This window comes from Xiphophorus hellerii, chromosome 14 (genome assembly GCF_003331165.1).
Source record: "Xiphophorus hellerii strain 12219 chromosome 14, Xiphophorus_hellerii-4.1, whole genome shotgun sequence".
Taxonomy (NCBI): domain Eukaryota; kingdom Metazoa; phylum Chordata; class Actinopteri; order Cyprinodontiformes; family Poeciliidae; genus Xiphophorus; species Xiphophorus hellerii.
The window spans coordinates 9494183-9519366 of record NC_045685.1 but is presented as its reverse complement, the minus strand read 5'-3'; the positions used below and the strand labels follow the sequence as shown (position 1 = coordinate 9519366).

General features: G+C 35.9%; 3 protein-coding genes across 3 annotated transcripts in view; all 3 read left to right on the top strand.

The window, feature by feature from the left end:
- Positions 1-2097, top strand: part of LOC116732479 (B-cell receptor CD22-like) — a 152629-nt gene extending 150532 nt beyond the window's left edge. Inside the window, exons 21-24 of the mRNA XM_032582690.1 lie at positions 59-74; positions 175-251; positions 986-1045; positions 1147-2097. Coding sequence (XP_032438581.1) covers positions 59-74; positions 175-251; positions 986-1045; positions 1147-1226 — 233 coding nt within the window. The 3' untranslated portion in view covers positions 1227-2097. The remainder of the gene's footprint in view (positions 1-58; positions 75-174; positions 252-985; positions 1046-1146) is intronic.
- Positions 2098-11286: 9189 nt separating this feature from the next.
- Positions 11287-18648, top strand: LOC116732506 (B-cell receptor CD22-like). Its single transcript, XM_032582737.1, has 11 exons — positions 11287-11401; positions 11540-11815; positions 14485-14752; positions 15782-16057; positions 16275-16550; positions 16894-17010; positions 17142-17157; positions 17244-17332; positions 17868-17918; positions 18005-18034; positions 18130-18648. The coding sequence occupies exons 3-6, from the start codon at positions 14614-14616 to the stop codon at positions 16998-17000; spliced, it is 798 nt and encodes a 265-aa protein (XP_032438628.1). The 5' UTR covers positions 11287-11401; positions 11540-11815; positions 14485-14613; the 3' UTR covers positions 17001-17010; positions 17142-17157; positions 17244-17332; positions 17868-17918; positions 18005-18034; positions 18130-18648.
- A 1684-nt stretch (positions 18649-20332) lies between these two features.
- LOC116733195 (uncharacterized) lies at positions 20333-25164 on the top strand. The gene is made up of 5 exons (XM_032583977.1): positions 20333-20424; positions 21042-21077; positions 21896-22168; positions 23089-23361; positions 25151-25164. Exons 1-5 carry the CDS (start codon positions 20376-20378, stop codon positions 25162-25164), a joined length of 645 nt encoding a protein of 214 aa, XP_032439868.1. The 5' UTR covers positions 20333-20375.
- The last annotated feature ends 20 nt before the right edge of the window (positions 25165-25184 follow it).

Below are 25184 nucleotides of genomic sequence, written 5' to 3'. Positions count from 1 at the left end.
ACACAAAGAAAAAAGAATGATTTTTCAGTTAATGTAGTGGCAAATCTCTTTTTCACAGGTTTATTCTGCTCCAGGTCAGTTCCTCACAGTTTAATTTATTTGCATTAATAGCAGATTTTTTTTGGTGATTTATGTATTAAATTCAGTGACTATTTTTTCTTGTTCATGTTGTAGATGTAAGGCCTCAGAGAGCAGCAGAAATGATGGAGTCAACCAGGCTGGCGGTCATGAATACAGCTCTCCTCTTCAGGGTTAGAACCTCCACAAGTTTTTAGTTAATAAAAATTATTGCTTATATCGTGTTCCCATTTTTCTTAGACTTTTATTTCTTTTACATTATTTATATGATCTTAAACCTATATGTCGCTATTGAATCTTGTTTAATTTATACATGAAGTGAAAAATATTTGGCGATAAAAAATAAGCAAATAAATGATAAAAAAATAGTAAAATAATTTAATTGTCTGGTAAATTGCATTTGTTTCTTCTAGTTTATGTAAATAGGGGATTTATAATTGGTTTCTTTGTTTTACATTCTCACTTTATAATCAGCTAAAAGTGCAACAACTGTGTTATTTAACGAGGATCAGAGACTGATAAATAATCCAGATGTGTTTCAGCTGCAGATAAACTCAGAATGAACTGAAATACTTTGAGTTAAATAGTTATTTCCAAACACAAACAATGTACAACATAAGCAAATAGCTGACACTGGATTTAGGTTTTTGATTTTTATTTTATTATCATGAGATAATCTCATCATAAAGGCCTTGATAACCAGAGGATGGCGCTGTTTCTTTGACAGTAAGAACAGGGAGCTGTCAGGCTTGGTTCTGAAAAATGTCCTCAGGTCAACATGGATTTGAAATCATGCTATGCCATGATTAGCATCTGCATATCATCACCAGTAGAAAACGATAGATCAGACACAGAGTTGAAGATTTTTAGTTTGTCTGATTGATGATTTCAATGTTTTCTGTTGTAGAAGTCACTCCAACATATGCTGAGATCAACCACCAGGCTAGAGCCAATAGAAAGAAAAAAGGTAAAGACATGTTGTTGTAGCATTGTTGTTGTTGTTGTAGCGTTATTGTTGTTGTTGTGTATTATCATAACTAATGTGCATCATCATCGTCTCGTTGACAGGAAGTCCTGCAGCCACAGATAAAACGGTTTATTCTGGCATCAGGTCAGGAGCAGCTCTGCACGTCGACTCTGCCATGTAGGCTGCAGGATGTTTTGATTTATAATAGGATTTATGATATGGATTATGCTCAAAACATTCTTATGTGTTCTGGTTACAAGTCTTCATAAACCCTGTACTAGCTGAACAAAGAAATATTGTCTGAAACTGAAGTAGGTGAAAGAAAAATCAGACACATTCAGTAGTGTGAACAGAAATGCTTTGTAAAATCCAGACAGGCAGTAATGTACATATTTTTAATATAATTGATCTGGAGATCCAGGGTGTTGCTAATATTTTGAATTTGGTCCTTTGCTGTTTTATATTCTGCATCAGTTTTATTTCTTCTGTTTGCTTTAGCTTCCTAAACTAACTTTTATATAGTCAGGTTCCATTTTACATGAGTGATGGTACCTTGCATATTAAATTCATTTTGAGTTGAGCAAAATAGTCTTTACTAAATTAAATTGATAGGTAATTTTCCTTTCGAACCTAAATAAAAGAAAGAACCACAGACAACGTATATGAATTTTCCGTCAAGCTTTTGCAAAAGGAGAAGCCTCTGTTACTGCTCTTCCGAACAATTCACAGAGCTTTCTGATCTGCTTTCACATGAGCTCCTGTTTTTATTGTCAAAGAAGAACAGGCAAGGGGGCAGTCAGGAAAAACAACAGAGGTCGTAAAGCTTCTAACCCAAACATCTAACAACCCAGTTCCAGATGTGATATCTGATCAAAGGTCTGAGCCCGGTTCAAATCTCGGTCAGTACTGTCAATAAAACAAATACGACTGTTCACAGGTAGTTACTGAATTAGGAGGTGTTCTTGCAAAAGGATTTAAGGTCTGAGAAACTCAGTGTTAACTATTTCTCGAAAAGTTGAACAGACAGTAGTGACCTCCAGGTCATTTAAAGAAGAGAACACTTTAAACAGAAAATCACAATGATCTATAGGCTGAATGTGAACTAAAGTAAGAATAAAATGATAATACCAAAAAATCTCTAACACAAATATTCTCTTACACTTTTCAATTGTTAAATTGTAAGTATAAAATTCTCATCTGTTTTTTTTTTTTTTTTTTTTTTTACAATATCACTTTTGCCTTTTTGACACAAGTAATACTGTTGATTTGTCTTTGTATTTCATTTATTGTAGCTTTTTAAACACATATTCCTTGAAAATAACCTGTTATGTATCAAATATACTATGTGGTTGTCAAATTAAAGTGAGTCGTCTGCCCACTAAAAACTAAATATGACAACGATTACAGTTACATTCATTGCTTCTCAAAGTAGAAGTTGCTTCTCAACTTCTACTTTGCAGCTGAGTGTGCAGTCAGAAGTTAGGATATCATTTTTTTTTACATGTAATCAAAGCTCTTTTTATAATTCTTTTTACAATAAACTTGATATTGAAATGCAAAATAATCCAGATTCCATTTATTACTCAAATACAGTTAGATTTTATTTTCTTCTGTACATTTACTTTAAACATCATTAACTTTCCCACACTGTGGTACAAAAACAAAACAATAAATTCACAAATAATAAGTGTCAGATAATTTCAACTTGGGTGTTTCAGGTATTTACTATTGAATAGATGAGACACAAAAACATATCCTGCCACAGAAGATGAGAATAATTTATACACTGGCGCCACAGCGAAACAGATGTTCTTAAACAGATGTTTCTACTGTTTTTGAATAGATATGCATCTTTGTGGGGTTCCTACCTAATTGGTGTAATATCTCTGCTCCTCCAGCAGATGTCGAGGTTAATCGATTAAAACATAAGAAGGACAGTCAATGGATCATCTTTTGTTTGTCTCCACATGTTCTGGGATTAACCCATTTAATCCCAGTTTTTGTCCTGCAAAATAACTACATGCATTTCAATCCTTAGACCTCCCTATCACACAATATTCATGAATTATTACGTTCTATATTGGCTGTCAGTCAAAAAGTAGCTTCTCTCTGGTGGCACAACTTAGCTTGAGTCAAGGTGAACTGTGTAGCTTCTGGTATAGAGTCCTTTGGTTAGATGAGCTCATAGTGCAAATGTTTTAACGTAGTAAACAGCACCATGTTTGGGAAAAACCAGACACAGTTATTCATCAGTAGCTTGTTTACCAGACAAGCTGTGATTAATTCAATCCTAAGTTCCTCAGTAAATCAGTTTTCTATCTGTCTGACTGACAGCTGTCAACATCCTGATAAAACATGAGATCTGCTTTGTTTTAGTCTCATCTTCTTCTTAAAGAAATGACTGTGTGGCCCGCTGTCTGTTGTTAGTTTAAATAGTTAATAACTCAATTTATATTTATTAATGATTGTTAATATCTAATACATAAAACTTGGGAACTGAAACCAAGCGCTCCATCTTTCTTTAACCACGCCTTCACATCACTGGACAGGAAGCAGCTGTGGCTTGAGGTGGGAGTTTAAAATCAAATCAGACAAAATTTCATATTGTTATGAAACATATATCCTGACTCCCTCTGTTCTTTGTCTCTACAGACGTTACAACTTGCCTCTTCTGAAAACTCAGGATAAAGCAGAACAATATTGTTTGGTCTGAATTTCAAAATGGGGAAGACGATGCTCTACGCACCGGACTTGTTGTGTAAGTAGATCACTTTTTTTGTTTGATAGGAAAAATCAGTGGGAGAAACTGGATGCTTGATTTCAGTCCACAGAAATTTTCTCCTCCATTATTAACATCAACAATTTCCCTTATGCTGTTATTCTAGTTGTCGTTTTAGCATGAAGTGTTTATTTCTTAATGTTCTGTATTTTCACAACAAACTGCAATTTAACAAAATATTAAGAACAGACAAAGTGATTTGGAGAACTATCAGTCAAACTCAGGAATGTTTCATAGATCTTTAGATGCAGCATTGTCAACATGGCTGCAAATATTTAATCAACAAACAAACAAAAGTAATAAAAAATGTGACATGTAGCGAAGGGTGCAATTTATTACTTGGAATAAATATATTTTTAAGTAGAGGTGAGTGAATTTCCAGGAGCTGTGCAGGATATTTTAAGATGTTTTCTGACTCATAATCAAGATGTGAATTTTCTCAGGAAAATGCAGAAGTGCAACATGATCTCATCAGGCAGAAAAATAAATAGCTTAACCATGTGATGTCATGCTGATGAACAAAAAAGAGAGATCTTCTCCATAATAGACAACTTGTTTCTCTCTTTAATGTTCACACCATTTTAATTTCTTTTTAGTATTGAATGTACTCTGTTGGGGTGGACAAGCTCAAGGTAAGTCAGTATTCTTTGTTGTTTAAATTTTTTCATGTCACACTCCGCCTCCCCTAAGATCTCACAGCTTTAAAAGTTGTGTAACAGGTGTAAAAGTTGACATTTACACCTGTTAAATGTTTGTGTTGTAGATGTCGTGCTGACAACTGAGCCCAACTGGTCCACGTTTTATTTGGGAGAGTCTATTACCTTCAGATGTTACGTGAACGGAGGAAAAGAGACTAACTGGGAATACCAAGTTACCAGGAGGAGTCAAGAAAAGTTTCCCTACGACTCACAGAAAAGCTACATATTAGAAGATGTGAAGATAACTGAATTCCAGTGCTCTGCTCGCAGGAGAGGAGTCTGTAAAAAGAGTGAAACTATCTCTTTGATTGTTTTAGGTAAGGTTAAAAGGATTTTTACATATTATTATTGGTTATTAAAATTTTTTACAATTACATAATGAAAACATGTGCAGACCACACTTCATTTTCTTTTTCTAGCTGGAGAGATAAAATCAATTGACAATGTTGGATTTTCCGCCACCTGGTGGTGGCAGTGAAGTGGTGCATAAACAAAGAAGAAAAATGTATCCAAGCATTTTTTTTTCTTCTTTCAGAATTAAAATACAGATATTACAAAACAATCACAGCAAACACAGTGTACATAAACAGAAGCATAAATGACCATTAATTATTGTTTTGTTAGTTTAAATGTAACAATGGATTAATTTACAAGGAGAAGAAATCTGTAAAAATGTACAAATTTTTACTGTGAGAGCTCGGATAAAGAATGCAGTTGCTGTTTTTGTTTAATTGTATTATTTCGTGGGGACTGAAGAATATATTTCTTTGTATCAATTTTCATAAAGGGAGTAAAACTTTCCACCACCTATTGCTTTGTACATATACAATTAACTTGATAGAAATATGTTGTAAAATGTTAGAAGACATTTAAAAAAATAAAATTGACTATTTTTTGATTTGTTGATTTTCATAACAGCGGAGAAACCCAGCTACACTGACAGCAGGTCCAACATCCATACCAGTAGGGGGCAGTGTGACACTGAGATGCTTGATAGAGAGCTCCGTTGGATGGAAACACAGGTGGTTGAGACGGATTTCAGGTACCCGTGAAAAGATCAGCACAGGTAATGAAGAAAACAGAGATATTACTGTGAAACAAGGAGGAATCTACTGGTGTGAGGGACAGAGAGGAAATCCTCAGTTCTACAGCCAAACCCAGCCACGAAGTCACACTTGAGAAAACTTGTGAGTTTTTTTCTTGAAAACAGTTACAAAACTGTAAGAAATGAAATCAACATAATCTCCTTAAGCAATGCTTCTCATGTGATTTTATGTTTTTGTTCAAACAAACTAATATTATTATTCTGTAAACAGTTTCCAACAAGGTTGTAGCGTCCTGTCAGCCAAACTGGCCTCTTGTCTTCAGTGGTGAGTCGATCACTCTGACATGTGAGGTCCAGGGAGGAGAAACCACTGAGTGGACGTGTGAATGGAGGAGATCTGGGTCATTAATACACAGAATATACAGTAAAGACTGGACTTTCATTGTCTCTGAGTCCAGCAGAGGGGATTACACATGTCAGTGTAGAAGCAGAGATGACTGGTATTCTTCAACACAGTGGAGTGAAACCATCAAACTGTCTGTATCAGGTAAGTTATGTTTGTTGGGGTTGTTTTTCTACCTCTAAAATGAAAAACAAAGAAACTAATTTAATCTCAAACAGCATTTTGAAAATCTTGTTCAAAAGTGGCCAAAATCAGAAAATGAATAAATATTTTCTTAAATGTTAATAGATACTATACAATTCTTACACATGCTAATCTGTCAAAGACATTTGATTTGTTTTTTTCTTGGAAACTCAATTAAAGTTTCTCACATGACTTCTTGTTTCTCTCCATATCTGATGTAAACAGTTTCCAATGAGGTTTTTGTGACTCGACAACCAAACTGGCCTCAGATCTTCAGTGGTGAGTCGATCACTCTGACATGTGAGGTCCAGGGAGGAGAAACCACTGAGTGGACGTGTGAATGGAGGAGATCTGGGTCAATAATACACAAGACAGACAGTAAAGACTGGACTTTCATTGTCTCTGAGTCCAGCAGTGGAATCTACATGTGTCAGTGTAGAAGAAGAGATGACTGGTATTCTTCAACAATGTGGGGGAGTAAAGCCATCAAACTGTCTGTTGCAGGTAAGTTATGTTTGTTGTGTATTTTGAGATTTATTTGTTGTCAGTAGTGCATTTGGTCTCAGAACTCTCTCATATATGCTATTTATTTTTCTTTAATAGCAGGTAAACCACAGGTCCAGTTGAGTGCTAACAGCCTGGAGATACCAGGCAGAGTAACTCTGACCTGCTCAGTGACTCCATCATCAATTGGCTGGAAATATTACTGGTACAGAGATGAGAAATCTGCTGAACCTCTGATGACAAAAGAACCTGTTTTCTCTCCAAATGAACTGAAGAGTGTCTCAGAGAAAAGCCTGTTGACTTAAAAGTAAATTTGTTTTTTTGTATTTTTGTTACTATGCATTTTCTCGTACAACTTCTGAGAGGAACAAGACAAATACTGAGGATGATTATGAAGTCATGTGATTCTGTAAACAGTGAATGTTGTCATAATGTCTTGTTTTTTTCTAGTAACTGTATCCAATCCTGTCAGCTTTTCAATCCATGTTATGTTGATCGTTGGACCAGTTAGTGGAGTCATTCTCATCATCCTCCTGCTCTTGTGGCGGAGTTACAAAAGGTCCATGGGTGAGAACTTTTTTCTCTCATCTTATTGCTTCTTAACTTCTTCTGTACATGTGTGTTTTGAAATAGAGTTAATCAGTGTAATTCTGTTGTCAATGATCCAAATGGTTTTGTCATCTTCCCCAGATTTGTGCAGCATCAGGTGAGTATGAAATATCTACACTCTCTTATCTCGGTCGCAAACTTTTCTTTCTTTCATAGTTAAATTTTATCCACTTTAATATTTTTAGGTCATTTCAGTCTGAAAGCAGCAGCCAGAGGCCGACCACTAATCATGGAGTGAACCAGACTAAAAGTGATTACAGCTTTCTGCTGCATGGTTAGTCACAGAATAAACATCAGTATTAATTTGTAAGTTTAAAAATGAGCTAAATGTCAATGTGAAAATCAAGCTAATTATCACCACCATAACTGCAGAAAGAGCATAGCATGAAAACAGACAATATATATATTTAATATTATATAACTTTAACCAGATCTGGTTATTTCTTTGACTTTTTTATTTAATGTAGGCACCACATCTGTGTATGAGACAATCCATAACCATGGAGCCACTGGAAACGGTAACGTATTTGTACTAAAACAACCAAGTTATTAAAGGTGACTGATTACATGTGAATCAGATCAATCCTCAGCTGTCAAATACTCAGAGCGATGTCAAACAATTTAAACATATGAGGTGGTTAATAATAAAATTCTCAGGAGATTTTGAAACACTAATTTCTATTTTTTTGTGTTCTTGGCAATTTCAACAGAGAGGCTTCCTGATCCAGAAGAAGGTTCTGTTTACGTTAATGTGAGACCAGATAATTACAGCTCAGCATGAAGGTCAGATAAATACCTGCCTTGATTATTGTCACTTATGTTTTTAATTATTCGTTTTTGATTAAGTGGATGTTAATCATAAACATCCATGTTTATATATTGTACTTAAAGTTATAATATTGTGTCCTGAAGTCATGACTGTATGCCGTTTGTCTTTGTTCTCTAAAAACACTTTCTCATTCTTTCAATGGTAACTATTATGTTTTTTTTGTCTTTTTATTATTACAGTATCATGTGACTCTGGTTTCTGACTTAAACTCCCAGTTCAAGTCTATTACCCAGTAGGTTTCTTTTGGATATTTAAATTACACTTTTCATTAGTTTTAATCAGCAGCTGTTTCTAATACACATTTTTTGAATGAGTTACATAAAGTATTAGGATGCCTTGTGACATATATGATCTGTGTTTGCAGGAAATTGGAGTTCAGCTGCAACAGATGCTCCAGCTTTTATTCTCAGATCAGGAGAAGCTGTGGACAACACTGCCGCCCTGCAGGCTGCTGCTTCGTTCTGCAAGTCTTTGACTCATCTGATGTGTTTTCATATTTTCATTATTTGTTGTGTTGATTATTGTATTTCCCCAGATTTAAGATGCAAAAGATGTTTTAATGTTGATATAGCTCATATGTTATAGATAAGTTAAAAAATCCATGAATTTAAAGTTTGGAAGATTCCAGTGAGATAAAACAAAAGATAAACATTACAAACAGCATTGTTACCCATAGAGCAGCATTTGATGCTTTCACACTTTTGCTATGTTTTTAATAAATATATTGTCGCACAGTTTGACTATTGGTGCCTCAATGAAACATGCATAATGTACAAATGTGTAAAACATTAATAAATATTCATAGACACCGATGGTGTTCAGGTTGTGCTTTGATTGCTGCTTTGGTGGCAATGAATGTTAAAATATGAGAATGAGGCCTCTGGAGCATTTCCCAGAAACCCATCAACCAGAAAACCTGCAGACTCCAAACTAGTGAAATGTGTTTCAGTCCATAACACCGAAACACATTTGTACCACAGATAAGTTTAGATCTTCAGTTTTAATCTAACATGTTTTTAGACCAGAAGAGTTTACAAACTCCAGAGAAATGCACTTCACACTAGAGACACAGTTGCCCCAAATGTGGGGCTTTTCCCTCCATTATACTCCACACCCTGCCAGACAAGACAAGTTTAAAAGAGAGGAAACAAAGAAATATTGTTTAGACTAAAAATGTTCTTTCATAGGTTAAAATTTGTTTGTATTCTTTGACCTGTTAGTATCGTCTAGTGGTTAATGTTGGTATTCCAGGTCTGTTAGAAACAGGAAGGCCCCATGTTTAGACAATCAAGTCTTCCTGTTTGCTGCAGCTCAAACTGTTTGTTGTTTTATGTTATTCATTACCATCTTTGTTGGTTTAAAGGTTTTGGTGAAACATTGATCATTCTAACATTAAGATATTTTATTAATTTGCCATGAAGTTTATCTACCTGTGTCCTTATGGTATCTGCTCACTGTACATATATGTTCAAAGTTGATTCGTGTCTTTACTTATTTCTACCATAACTGCACCTGGTATTTCAGAATTTCTGTAACATTTTTTGCCTTTTCACACTGACCCTGGTGCTTTCGTTGGACCGTAAGCGCAAGAGCACAAGTGGTTCTCACGCGAATCTTTTTTTTAGCTTTTTGCACCTTTCTAAATGCAGAACTACTTCACATCTTTCCCAGTGTCACTGATCTCTTATCTGCCTCTGTTTCCACCTGTGGTCTTATGTGACAGGTGAGATCATTGTGTCACTTGTATTTTAGAGACTAAAGGTAATTATAAAAATAGTCCCCCAGTTGGTTTCCCATGCTCTAGAAACCACATGCTGTTTTTGCTCGAAACAACTAATTCAACTTTTATCTAAATGTTACAATTGAATCTGTTGGAAAAAAGTGGAAAATCATTGATGTTTTTGCTTCCAGTCGTTCCTGGAGTGAGAAATTCATCCTCAGGTCAGATTTCAAATAAACGAGCAGAAGATCAAAAAAAAAAAAGAGACTTTAAAGGCTTATGTAAGCTTCATAAAATTGAATTTCTCCAAAGTCTAAAAGAAGAGAATACCTGCTTACATTTAACATCTGTGTTTTGTTTGTCCACTTTTATTTATTCACTTGTTGCCACAGATGCGTGAAACGTTTGTCTTATTTTAACCCGACCTTCTCGTCAGTGGACAGGAAAAGTCCCGGCGGTTTGTAGCAGAAACAAAGCACACAGTGATGTCAGTGTTAGTAAATTAAGACCTAATGACCTCAGTCTGAGGCGTTAAGTCTGAGGTGATCTGTTTATTTAAAGCATTAGCAATTTGTCCCCTAATAAAAAAAATATCAAATTGACCAAAGAGGTCAAACCACCTTGAAGCAAGGATGGAGAGCATCTCGGTTTCTGTGCTGGGCTTCTTGTGTAAGTAATTACCTTCTGTGTTTGGATGGTGAAAATGGAGGAAAATATTTCAAGCAAATTGAGATTAATATTTAATTACAAAAGCAAGCTTTCTATTGCGCTTCTTTCCTGTTGTCATAGTTTCCTTTCTCCTTTAAATATTTGATCGTCCACTGATTTGATCATCGCAGCAACACGGCAATATGATCCAAAAGGTGCTGATTATTACAAACGGCACAAACTTGAATTGGAAACTACATTTATTGTGAATTTTGTGTTGAAAGCCTGAAAACGTCAGAGTCAGGGTGTCAAGTATTCAAAGTGCAGTTTAGTCTCATAATTCACAAAATTAACTAACTGTGACTTTTTCTGACAAAACAAAAATAATCCTGAATGTTGTCTTCAAAAGAAATGGATGCATTTGTTAAACAGAACAACAGAGTCAACAGTGAATTTGTGGATGGGACAAACTTTTATTTTATCTTAACTTCTGTAGTGTTTAATGTTTATAATGTTAATAAGATTTCAACCTTTATTTCAGTGCTGAGCACATTTCTCTGCTATGGACAAACTCAAGGTAGTTTTTAATCTTTATTTTAATAATGTACCTCCACTTTTTTCTTTATCATATACTGTTTATGTACCTATTTTGTTTCTATTAACAGCAGACAGACCCATGGCCACATTGACAGCAGGTTCAACAACCATACCAGTAGGGGGCAGTGTGACACTGAGCTGCTCAGTGGAGCCCTCTGCTGGATGGAAGTACAGATGGTTCAGACAGACCTCAGACACACGTGAAGATCAAGTCAGAACAAATAATAATGAAAACAGCGTTATCACTGTGACACAAGGAGGAATCTACAGGTGTGAAGGAGAGAGAGGAAAACCAGAATCCTACAGTGAATCAAGTGACGAGGTCACCGTCCAGATAAGCTGTAAGTTTAATCATTTTATTGACACTGTAGAATTGTATATTTTTCTTGAACATTGTTTGCCTTTGTACTGAAACAGTTAATGTTGTATTTTTTAATGGTTCTGTTTGTTTTCCTACTGTTCATATCTGATGTAAACAGTTTCCAACAAGGTTGTTGTGACTCGACAACTAAACTGGCCTCAGATGTTCAGTGGTGAGTCGATCACTCTGACATGTGAGGTCCAGGGAGGAGAAACCACTGAGTGGACATGTGAATGGAGGAGACCTGGGTTGGCCACTCACAGAGTATATGGTAAAGACTGGACTTTCAGACTCCCTGACTCCAGTAGTTTAGACTACATGTGTCGTTGTAGGAGAAGAGATGACTGGTATTCGTCAACGAAGTGGAGTGAAACCATCACACTGTTTGTATCAGGTGAGTTATGTTTTTTGTTGTTTTTTGAGAGTTGGGTTGAAGCAAAAGTAAGCTAAACAACAGACGAGCAGGGAACCTCCTGCACTGTATCATGAAAGCTATTTTTTTATGCTCTGAGTTGGTCTGAAGCAAATCTAAACCACTGCTTACCAGCAGGGGGCTCCAGGAGAGCTTAGACTGTTGCTGAAGACAGATGTATTAATAAACAAATGAAAGGGACTTTATATATTATATAGTGTAGTCTACTATAAAGATGCCATTAGACTGAGAAAAAATAAAAACATAAAGCTTGTTTAAAAGAAAGATAAAAGCAAACAGATGTAGATTTCTCTATCTTATCCATCTGAAATATTCATGAGAAGTTGCTCAGAGTATTTTAACTATCTACGAATGGAAAAAACATGTAGTTTCAGCTCTGTGTCATGTCTGACACCTACTCTCTATCTACATAAAACAGTCACATGTGTTTCCATCAGTGGTGGAGAAAGTACTCAAAAAATGTACTTAAGTAAAAGTACAAATACACAGGCAAAAATGTACTCAAGTAAAAGTCAAAGTACCACATTAACATTTTACTTAAGTAAAAGTAAAAAAGTACTGGCTTTTAAAAATACTTAAGTATTAAAAGTAAAAGTACTTGCTGAATACATAACCTAATCGCTAATATCATTAAGTGTGCCAATAGTATTTAATTTGAATACATCATAAATGTGCCATTTTAATAAACAATGTCACAGATTAAACATGTTCTTATTGTGTTTATTCTCTGTAAGAGTTTAGACTTAGATATGTGATTCTATGCATCATAATTTCAGGGATGGAAACATCTTATTTCCTGTCCTAACGTAGCATGAACTTCATTAGTGACATTTATTTAGAAAGAAATCCAACTGAAAGGGGATGGAACGAAGGTGTGGGGGGGAAGACATGCAATCGAGGAGCCACGTAGCAGAGTTGCAGTCAAGACCACTGAACACGAGACCAAGACCAGCGCCCTGCGCTACATGACACAATAAAATGAAGTGCACCTATCAAAATTGGTTCTCAGATTGATCTGAAAGATCCACATTTCCATAAAAACACCTAGATATAAATACTTAGAGCTGAAATATATTTAACCAGTATCAATTACAACTCATTTCATTCTGTTTTGCTTCCATCGCTGTGCTACAATCCGCAGAGGTCGCCTGCCATCTCTATAAAAATAACGCCCTGGGCGGTTGCCCATATTGCCCATGTCAGAAACCACAACTGTCTGCACCATTAAACCATGAAACATAGCAATTAACTGTAATTGCAACAACACTATGAACACTGTCCAACGGCGCAACAAGCAGAAGGAGCACCATGACTGTTCTCATCCTCCCTCCCACTGCATGTTTGCCACCATGACAGGAGACAAAATCAACCAATGAGCATGCTCTGTGTTCATACGTTCAACTTTTACTTATTCGGCAATTAAATAAATGTGTGTGTGTGTGTGTGTGTGTATATATATATATATATATATATATATATATATATATATATATATATATATATATATATATGTATATATATATATAGCTATATATAGCTATTGCAGTGTATACAAGAACAAAGAACGGCTCTCAGTGAGGCTTCAGTCCCATCAACCTTAGTAAAGATCCGTCCAGAAGAATCGGATCGTTCCTGAATCCACACAATAATTCAGCGCATGAGTGACAACTTTTTTTCATCGCAGATGCAACATGTGTCTCAGTACAGCTAGCTTTGCTAGCATCACGTCCACAGATCTTACCTTTCTTTAAGCTTTCCTTCCAAGTGACGCTAAAAGTTGGACAAAGTCCCACCGTCTGTGAAAGCGAAGCGCTGCTGGTTTTACATGTCGTCATATCTTATGATTTATGCAGCTATTATCGATTAGTTAGACATCTTCTCAGCTCAGAGGAAACCACTGCGCATGTCTGGAGCTCCGTGCTAGTAAAGGGGGAGGCGATGGGTGACAACAGACACTAAGTCACGTTATTGCTTGGATTTTACGGCGCCACCTTAAAGTCCCTGAACTTCATATTTTAACGGACAAAAAGAGAGCAGTGCGACTTGGATGTAATGAGTAACGCGACACTTTTGTAGAAATGTAGTGAAGTAGAAAGTACAGATACTTACTGTAAAATGTAGTGGAGTAAAAGTAGAAAGTACCCATTATTAAATCTACTTAAGTAAAGTACAGATACATGAAAATTGTACTTAAGTACAGTAACGAAGTACTTGTACTTCGTTACTTCCCACCACTGGTTTCCATCTCACCCTCCCAAAAACTGCTGTTTTTCGGTACTTTTTGAGGTTTTTAGAATTTTCTTTTTTGTCAAATAGTGACATTTTTAGTCACTAACTCTTCATAATTACATAATTTACTTTGCCAAAGTTAAGTCACATTATGTTTTGGGTTGTGAACTGCCTTTACCAAAATATATTTTTCTTGCTTTTTTAAATAGCTTTTAACAAAGTCTCACAAAAAGCTCAGGCAGTTGCTCATCTTGACCCAATGGTTGAAGAGCTGCACAAGAAAATTCTCAGCTTTTACTCTGTTAGTGGTTTTGTACATATAAACTTAATCTGATAGAAACATAATTTAACAACAATGGTTGATTATAAAGTTTACCCATTTTCCTTTCTATCATCTACAGACAAACCCAGAGCCAAACTGACAGCAAGTTCAACAACCATACCAGGAGGGGGCAGTGTGACACTGAGCTGCTCAGTGGAGCCCTCTGCTGGATGGAAATACAGATGGTTCAGTCGGACCTCAGACGGACATGAAGGTCATGTCAGCACTAATAATGAAGAAAACAGAGATCACTGTGACACAAGCAGGAATCTACAGGTGTTATGGAGTGAGAGGAAATCCTGAATTCTACACTGAACCAAGTGATGACGTCACTATCCGGATAAGCTGTAAGTTTCATTATCTTATTATCTCATTGAGCTTTAGCATTGCTCAACAGCTTAAACTGTCATGAAACGGTGTGGTGAAGGCGGTGAGGCAGACACTGTAGACCCAGGTTGAGATGATTGATGGTTGTTTTAATGATAAATACTGATCCACAATGACACAGTCCAGACAAAACCAAGTAGTCCACTGCCAGGCAGCACGACTGAGCAGAAAGCCAGGGCTCAACGTCGGTAGCACTGGAGCAACGAAGGACTAGGTAAACACAGACTTGACGCAAACGACTGCTTAGACAAGGACCCGACAGAGACACAGGTGACACTAAATAATCAGAGAATGAGACACACCTGGGAATTAATCAAGGGAGACGGGACAATAGGGAGACTCAGAGACACAGAAACTCGAAATAAATACACAGAAAAACACAGAACATGACATAAACACTGTTTGGTTTATGATGCTTGATGGGGCCGTTGTTAGCACTTGACACAATCAGGTTGTGGATTTGAATCCCAGCCTGAGACCTTTGCATGTAGAGTTTACATGTTGCTACGTCCATGTGTGCATCTTTCCAGGTACTCTGGTTTCCTCTCACAGTCCAAAAACTTGACTGTTAGGTTAGAGAAACAACATTCAGTTTCTACGCTCCAATAATCTGGAACAAACGTCCGGAAAACTGCAAAGATTTAAATCAAGGCTAAAAACCCACCTGTATAAAGTTGCCTTTTACTCAAAATAACTGGAACATTGATCAATATAATTGATGCATATTTTTGATGATGACATCTGATGAAATTTAATGTTTGTTGCTGTTTACTAAATGATGTTTGTGTAAATCACTTTGAACTTCCTTGTTTCTGAAATATGCTATTCAATTAAACTTGACTTGACATTGGTTAAATTACTCTTAACTATCACCTAATTTCAATGTGTGAGCACTTCTTGGTGATAGGTGTTGGATGGATGCTTACATTTGTGTTAAAACATTAAATGTTGTTTTTATTAATGTTTCTTTTCATATCTGATGTAAACAGTTTCCAACAAGGTTGTTGTGACTCGACAACCAAACCGGCCTCAGATCTTCAGTGGTGAGTCGATCACTCTGACATGTGAGGTCCAGGGAGGAGAAACTACTGGGTGGACGTGTGAATGGAGGAGATCTGGGTCAATAATACACAGGACAGACAGTAAAGACTGGACTTTCAATGTCTCTGAGTCCAGCAGTGGATACTACATGTGTCAGTGTAGAAGCAGAGATGACTGGTATTCTACAACACAGTGGAGTGAAACCATCAGACTGTCTGTATCAGGTGAATCATCAATGTTTTGTCTAATCTGTGGGAAATTGCTCACCTATATCTGTTGGATAAAAGAAAAAAAACCCTACAGGTTATTTCTCTGTAGATACAATTGATATTGTTTTCTGACAAATAGACCAGGAACAGCAAGTCTCAGAACTTTTAACCAAAGTTTGATGTTTAGTGAATGATGCTTTTGTCATTTTCTGTATGGTGAACTCACTAACAGGTAAACCAAAGGCCCAGTTGAATAGTAATAGCAGAGAGATACCAGCAGGAGGCAGAGTGACACTGACCTGTATAGTGGACTCATCGTCATCTGGTTGGAAATATTTCTGGTACAAAGAGCGAGACTCCTCAGAGCCTCTGACCAGAGAAGAAGCTGTTTTCCCTTCAAATGGACAAATGAGTGTCTCAGAGGAGGGACTGTACTGGTGCAGAGGAGGACGAGGACGACCAGTTTACTACACAGACTACAGTGACAGAATCAGCATCACTAAGAATGGTGAGCTTAACGTGACTCGTTTCTGATACAAAAAAAAAAAAATCAAGAAGTAATTAATGTTGTTGTGTTGTCACTAGTGATGGAGCATCACAATCAGCATCAAATGAACATAGATTTAAACTTTCATAGATCAAATCCTTTCACAATTTCCACTTGCAGCAAGCGTTTGAAATGTTGATATTTTAAAATCTTCTTTATTATTTAAAGCATTTAGAAAGGAGCAAGGTAATAACTTACTGCACTGGTGTGTTCAAATTTAAAGTAACACTTTTCTGGAATAGAGAGAATGACTTTGTAAAAATCTGCAGCTAATTTGCTTTTTTTTAATGTTTCTTATTTCCAGTAACTGTGTCCAGTCCCACCAGCTCTTCATTTCCTATTATGTCTATTATTGGACCATTTGTTGGAATCATTCTCATCATTCTCCTCCTCTTGTTGTGGCGTTACTGACTGTCAAAGGGTGAGATATTTTTCTTCTGATACCGGAACAAATTGGTTCTTAACGTTGTTAATTAATCAAACACAATTAGTATTTTAGCTTTGAATACAGAACATAAGTTGTAATGATTATGTATTTTTTATCTTTCCCAGATTTGTCCTGTCTCAGGTTAGTAACATCTGGCATTTCATCTTAATCATGAACTATTAATCATTTCTGTCATTACTGAATTTAATCCACTTTCATATTTTTAGGTCATTTCAGTCTGAAAGCAGCAGCCAGAGGCCGACCACTAATCATGGAGTGAACAAGACTGAAAATGATTACAGCTCTCTGCTGCATGGTTAGTCACAGAGTAAAAAAAACTGCCTTTTCTTAACTTAATTATTCATAATTAATGTTTTGTCATTTCTTTGCTGTGATGCATCTTCATAACAAAGGAAAATATCACAATAGAGCTAATTCTGTCTGACAAAACACGAAACAACAGGGTTAAACTCCTGGGATGTGTTGGTGCTAAACGTCATCGTTACGTCAGCGTTAATATCCACTATGATTATATCTCTGTTTCTTAATTTAGCAAAATGCAGCTATATCATTACCATGATTTGCTTTCATGAAAACAATTCATGAAACAAACTGAACTGCTTCACGAACTGAAACAGTTCAAGAATCAATTGTTTCAACTCAGCAATTAAAGTTATTGTTTTGTCAGTAAACAGCAACTGACAACTTTCCTCTTCAGATGCAGCTAAATAAGGAAAATATAAAAGAGTATTAAATAAATCTTGAAATTTTATATAACTGCATACAAATCAGAAACAGAAATCAGAAGTTTTTATTAATTTTTTTTTTTTTACATTTGTTATGTACCATAGGCACCTCTTCTATCTATCACATTATCCGTCCGCGTGGAGCCGCTGGAAATGGTAATGTATATATTTTACTACAGAGCTGGAATAACCAAGTTATTAGAGGATATATAATGTCAAATTCTGAAATATTTCCATTACAGATGAAGCTGTGACATACACAAAGAGAAGAGGTAAATAAGTGAAAAAGAGTTGAAGAAGAAAAAATGAGAATATTTCTAAATATTAATTATTTTCTTTTTCCATATTCTTGTTATAATTTTAACAGAGAGACCTCATCATCCAGAGGAAAGTTCTGCTTATGTCAATGTGAGACCAGGAAATAACAGCTCAGCCTGAAGGTCATATGAGGAAATGTTCCTTCTGCATTTAAAAGTTCTACTTACAGTTCTGATTTTTGTTATGAATTTACTACCGTATCCCAGCTGTCTTCATTCTCTAACAAAGTTTACTGACAATAATCACATTGCTGCATTTTTAAAAAAGTATCCTGTTTTCTGCCTTGTAGGCTGCATGCTGTGCTGGTTTATTCTGCACTGTAATCTAATCTAGTAATTCAAATATGAGTTGATTTAATCCAGGTGCAATAGTCATTTATTACCAAGATTCATAAAATGAAATAAGAAAATTGCTGTCATCATTCTTACTCAGCATTTGTAGCTTTTCCGCTTTTCCTCTGCAAGCAGTAAAAAAACAATATTTGCACAGTTTGAATATTGTGGTGCTTTTATTGTTCCTTTTGTGAATGATATGAGAATAAAGCCTCTGGAGCATTGTGAAATGTTAATCCGTATTTTACTGTCTTCTTTATTATTTATTATTAATTACAAGGAAAACCTCAGCCCCTTAGGTTTAAACACATTACTAAATATTTTTGTTTAGTCTTTCATTATGAATATTAGTGAAGCTCAAAATGTTTTGTAGCAGCTCAAAACTAAACAGAAACCAAAACATGAAGAGAGGGAAGCTAAATATTTCAAAATTGTTAGACATGCAATTATAATAAGTATGAGTAGTTAGACTTTGAAAATAATCTCCATGACAACTTCGGTGTTTCGGAGCACCAGAGCAACTTGATGTTGGAGATCAGTGCATATCTTCATGACTCTAAATGAAACAAAATGAAAAAAAATAAATAAATAAAAAATGTAATTTTTTAAAAATAAAAAATTATTTATTTTTTATTTAAAAATAAATTACATTGTGGTTTGTTTTACTCCTTTAAATCCGGATGAATGTCTTGCAGCTCAGTAACATGACAATGAGGCTTTTAAACAGTAAATCGGTTGCAGTTCCTTTAATCTTCCACCAGGTGGTAGCAAAGAACATTTTAAATATTACACTAGTGAGTTTTAGTGCAGGAAGCTGTCGATCGGTTCTTATGAGCAATTTTGAACACTTATAAACTACTAACTAACATGAAGTGAGATAATTTTATACATCAGCTTTCTTGTTTTTCCATTTGTATATTTGTAACCGATGAGGAAGTAAAATATGACAACGACTGTCACATATTGTCAAATCCACAGACCGGTGGATGTCTGCTCTCTCCTCTTCCTCCTCTTCAGGATGTGACGGGTAGCTGCCGCTTCCAGGTGAAATGCATTTCCCTCATCAAGGATCAGTGCTTAGAGGAGTGGATTCCCAGAGACAAGACGCCAGACGGTTTACTACTACCAGGGCCGCAGTATAGGGGAGGAAAGTTATGACAATTCCAAGGGCCCCTGAACGACAGGGGGCCCTCCACAATTTATTTATTTATTTTTTGTTCATAGGAATTAAAAATAAAAATCGGGGCCCTGTCAATTACAAAATTAATCATATTGTATTTTTGAAGATTGAAAAATGTTCCCACTCCCAGACCAAAAAAACATCTATATTTTCAATGCTATGCTTTTCAAACTAACATTTTTTTAGCTGCTTTTTAGCCCTTTTTAAACTTAGAACTACTTCACATCATACAATTGTGAATTTTCTGCTGTTATCTGCCTCCACCCACCTAAGGCCTTATTTTAATGTGACAGGTGAGATCATTCTCTCACTTCTTTTGAGACACAAAGAGAAATGCTTAAAAATAACCGACCAGTTGGTTGTCACGCACTCGAAACCAAATGCTGTTTTCACACAAAAAGGCTCCCACCTCATCTCAATGCTACTTTTGAATCCGTTATTGTTGCATTTCATTTTTCATAATTTTCACTTGAATAACTGCAAAAACACCTAGCATTTGAAAACAGGAATTTCCTTTCAAATACTGTTTTGTTAGTTTGTGCACAACATCACACTGAGCTTGTTGTGAACTCGACTTATTTTAGTCCGACTTCTCGTCAGTGGACAGGAAAAGTCCCAGCGGTTCGTAGCAGAAACAAACTTCACAGTGATGTCAGTGTTAGTGTGATCTCAGTCTGAGGTGAAAAATAGACTCTGCTTCTTGCTCTTCTCTTTATCTACAGACGCTGCGTTTGCATCTTGTCACTTCACTAGAGAAACATTTGACTTAAGCAGAACAGCTGCATGGAAGCCAAGATGGGGAAAACCTTGGAGCCTATGCTGGGATTATTGGGTAAGTAAATCGCTTTCTGTGTTTCAACAGTGCAAATCAAGGAAAATATTATTTTAGTGCGAAAAAGGAGCTTTAGAAATGTGTCTTGTGCTTTTTTTATCCTGCTGTCATTTTTTCTTTATGCTGTAAGTATTTGACAATCTGGCCATTATAAATAATCCAATAAATTAGGAACATTCACTGATGACAGAGATTAGCAAATCTATCTCTGCCGATAGGATTGTAAAAAACGTGGAAATATAAAGTATAATGAAAACTGTAATGTGAACCAGAAGGCGTGGCCTGCAACTCACAATTCAACCTTTTATTTTAACTTAAAAGTCGACTGAATCTGGCTGAATATGATGTAAATCTGAGAATATTTTGTCGACAGTCTGTCAAGTTTCTGAAGTGCAGTTCAATCTCATCAGACAGAAAAAAAATATTTATGATAATGATAGCTGCAACCATTAATGTTGTTTTATTCAAAACAAAAAAAATCCTGAATAATATGCATTTTAACAAAAAAATAAATTTGTTAAGTCGGTGCTAAATGTGAGTGTGAGACAAAATTCTGCTGCTTCATTTTATGTTGTTAAATATTTATAATACTAACAAGATTTCAACCTTTATTTCAGTCCTGAACTCACTGTTCTGCTGTGGACAAACTCACGGTAACGTCAATTTTTAATATTTATTTTAAAGATTTATTCTCTCAATAACAACCTCGGCACAGGGGGCGATGTGGAGGGGTGGGGTGAGGGGGAGTGAGTGCAAGTGCCTCTTTTTGAGGTTTTTTTTTTTTTTTACATATTTTTTTTTACTGCATCAGGTGACCTTCTTGTGCTCCTTAACAATAGCATTAAGTTAAAATGACGATTTAGTAAAATAAATCAGTCTGGCCTCCCTCGGTCAAATAATAACACTGAAACAACAACATTACACATATCAGGGAAACATGGACTACATTTGTTTTGCTTTGTCCCCACATGATGACAATAATACAGTACAATCGAATAAATATGAGATTTTTGGTTAATATTTAATGTTGATTAATATTTACTGTTGCTATGTTGTTGTAGGATGTTTTAAGATCTCGTTCAATGTGCCCCTTTTTAACTTTGGGCCTCCAAAAGTCTCTTCACGGCCCTGCTCGTCTTTACTCCTGTATTTCACATCTTACTGTGCTTTTGTCTTTTTACTCTTTTTGTGTTTTGTCAGTGATTGTTAACTAGAAAAGAAATGTTGGTTCTGCTTTAGATGCTGTGCTGACTATTGAGTCCAACTGGTTGGCTTTTTATCCTGAAGATTTATTTGCCTCGTTAACTTAATGATGTAAAAATAACATTGATTGATGTTTTATTATATTTTCTGAGTAAATAAATATATCCAGTCATATTATACTATGAAATATATTTACTTTCAGACTAGAAAAAGACATTATTTCAAGTCTTTTGTTGTAAGATATACTTATTTTTGTTTCTATTAACAGCAGACAGACCCACGGCCACATTGACAGCAGGTTCAACAACCATACCAGTAGGGGGCAGTGTGACACTGAGCTGCTCAGTGGAGCCCTCTGCTGGATGGAAGTACAGATGGTTCAGACGGACATCAGACACACCTGAAGCTGAAATCACAACAAATAATGAAGACAACAGAGAAATCACTGTGACACTAGGAGGAATCTACAGGTGTGCAGGAGAGAGAGGAATTCCTGCCTTCATCAGCCATCTAAGCCATGACGTTACCATTGAAACAACCTGTGAGTTCCTTCTTGAAAAGTGTCCGAAATTAAATCCTTTTTTTTTTCTCTTTCTCTGATTTTATGTTTCTGCTCACATTTGATAAACAGTTTCTAACAAGGTTGTTGTAACTTGTTGTAACCAAACTGGCCTCAGATGTTCAGTGGTGAGTCGATCACTCTGACATGTGAGGTCCAGGGAGGAGAAACCACTGAGTGGATGTGTGAATGGAGGAAATCTGGGTCAATAATACACAAGACAGACAGTAAAGACTGGACTGTCCGAGTTTCAGATTCCAGCAGTGAAGACTACATGTGTCAGTGTAGAAACAGAGATGACTAGTTTTCTTTAACACGTTGTGATTTGTTTTGAGTTGGTCTGCAGCAAACTGAACAGAATCTCTGCTTTCTGCTGCTCTACCAGGAGCAGATAGGACTCTCTTGCAGTATAGTCTAGATATTTAGATAAAGATGTTATAAGTGACAAAATTGAAAACTTTATTGATGAAGCACAATTAAAAGACATATAATATAGATTTTCTAAAATATCCATCTAGAATATTCCAATTAAATTCATATGATTTCATGCATCTAATATAGATTCAGATAATGAGGATTTCAGATATAATATCTGGAAATTTAGGTTTGCTTGATCTATAAATATAACTTGTTTTAATAGGAATATGTGGCCGATTTAGTCCATCTAAGTAAGTGTGTTAACTATTGAGCCCAACTGGTTGACTTTTTATTCTGAAGAGTTATTTGCCTCGTTAACTTAATGATGTAAAAATAACATTGATTGATATTTTATTATATTTTCTGAGTAAATAAATAGATCCAGTCATATTATACTATGAACATATATTTACTTTCAGACTAGAAAAATACATTATTTCAAGGTTTTTGTTGTAAGATGTACTTATTTTTGTTTCTATTCACAGCAGACAGACCCACGGCCACATTGACAGCAGGTTCAACAACCATACCAGTAGGGGGCAGTGTGACACTGAGCTGCTCAGTGGAGCCCTCTGCTGGATGGAAGTACAGATGGTTCAGACGGACATCAGACACTCCTGAAGCTGAAATCACAACAAATAATGAAGACAACAGAGAAATCACTGTGACACAAGGAGGAATCTACAGGTGTGATGGAAAGAGAGAAAATCCTGTCTTCATCAGCCTTCTAAGCCATGACGTTACCATTGAAACAACCTGTGAGTTGAAAAGTGTCCGAAACCAAATCCTTTTTTTTCTCTTTCTCTGATTTTATGTTTCTGCTCACATTTGATAAACAGTTTCCAACAAGGTTGTTGTAACTTGTTGTAACCAAACTGGCCTCTTGTCTTCAGTGGTGAGTCGATCACTCTGACATGTGAGGTCCAGGGAGGAGAAACCACTGAGTGGACGTGTGAATGGAGGAGATCTGGGTCAATAATACACAGGACAGACAGTAAAGACTGGACTTTCAATGTCTCTGAGTCCAGCAGTGGAAACTACATGTGTCAGTGTAGAAGCAGAGATGACTAGTTTTCTTTAACACGTTGTGATTTGTTTTGAGTTGGTCTGCAGCAAACTGAACAGAATCGCTGCTTTCTGCTGCTCTACCAGGAGCAGATAGGACTCTCTTGCAGTATAGTCTAGATATTTAGATAAAGATGTTATAAGTGACAAAATTGAAAACTTTATTGATGAAGTATATTTAAAAGACATATAATATAGATTTTCTAAAATATCCATCCATCCATCCATCTTCTTCCGCTTATCCGAGGTCGGGTCGCGGGGGTAGCAGCTTAAGAAGGGAAAATATCCATCTAGAATATTTCAATTAAATTCATATGATTTTGCTCCTATAGATTCAGATAATGAGGATTTCAGATATAATATCTGGAAATTTAGGTTTGCTTGATCTTTAAATAGAACTTGTTTTAATAGGAATATGTGGCCGATTTAGTCCATCTAAGTAAGCCGTCAGTTTTAATACAGAGAGCAGGAAAGTCCACAGACTGAGACTGATAAACTGTGTGTGGCCGCCCTCCATCCACACAAACACTGTCTACTTTATGAAACTTGTTTGTTTTCCTCTGTCTCTTTTAGCTGCCTGTATGCTCATATACACACACACCCTCTCATACACACACCCACACACACACACACACACACACACACATAGTGCACAGACGCGCAGAGCTAAGGTCAAAGGAAGTGACGCACCAGGCTCTGTTTAGGTCGTAGCTGATAGAGACCCACAAAAGGAATCAGAAATTGTTGCTAGCGGCCATTTTGCTGTGTTAGCCCATAATGATGGCATAACACTGATCTGCAGCCATTGATGCTTGTAATTTTTTTTCCTGATTGAATCATTTTTTCATATTGGTATGTGAAACATATTTTTGTTATGTTATGAACTATGTGTTAGTAACTAACACAGTTAGTTAAGCTGTGTTATCTAACTAGTTAGTTATTAATAACTAATATTAAAAACCATAAACAACCAAGCAGCATTTAAAAGGCTCCAACAACAATCACGCAGCTGCTGCTGTTTTATGCTGTCAATTAATTTCTGAATTAAATTCATATTTTCCCTGATCATTTCAATATATCTCAATTTGATCAAAATACTAATATAATTTTAAATATAACCCGGTATTTATCATCTATATTATTGCCCAAGAATTTTAAACCAACTTTTAATTATGTTCTAATTTGCTATCAGAGAGTCTGACTTCATTGTGATTTTTTAAACGAACACAAAATAGATCCCAATTAACCCAGTTTGATTCTGCAAACAGTATGATCGAATAAATATTAGATTCTTGGTTAATATTTAATGTTGATTAATATCTACTGTTGCTATGTTATTGTAGGATGTTTTAAGATCTTGTTCAATGTGCCCCTTTTTAACTTCGGGCCTCCAAAGGTTTCTGCACGGCCCTGCTCATCTTTACTCCTGTATTTCACATCTTACAGTGTTTTTGTATTTTCACTCTTTTTGTGTTTTGTCAGTGATTGTTAACTAGAAAAGAAATTAACTAAATGT

Bases quoted from the DNA above. Each gene is read 5' to 3' on its own strand.
- LOC116733195 (XM_032583977.1), top strand. From the start codon at position 20,376: ATGGAAGCCAAGATGGGGAAAACCTTGGAGCCTATGCTGGGATTATTG. The intron at 20,425-21,041 runs GTAAGTAAATCG...CCTTTATTTCAG, and splicing joins GCCTATGCTGGGATTATTGG to TCCTGAACTCACTGTTCTGC. The intron at 22,169-23,088 runs GTGAGTTCCTTC...TTCTATTCACAG, and splicing joins CGTTACCATTGAAACAACCT to CAGACAGACCCACGGCCACA.
- LOC116732506 (XM_032582737.1), top strand. From the start codon at position 14,614: ATGAAGGTCATGTCAGCACTAATAATGAAGAAAACAGAGATCACTGTG. The intron at 14,753-15,781 runs GTAAGTTTCATT...TGATGTAAACAG, and splicing joins CGTCACTATCCGGATAAGCT to TTTCCAACAAGGTTGTTGTG. The intron at 16,551-16,893 runs GTGAGCTTAACG...TCTTATTTCCAG, and splicing joins AATCAGCATCACTAAGAATG to TAACTGTGTCCAGTCCCACC.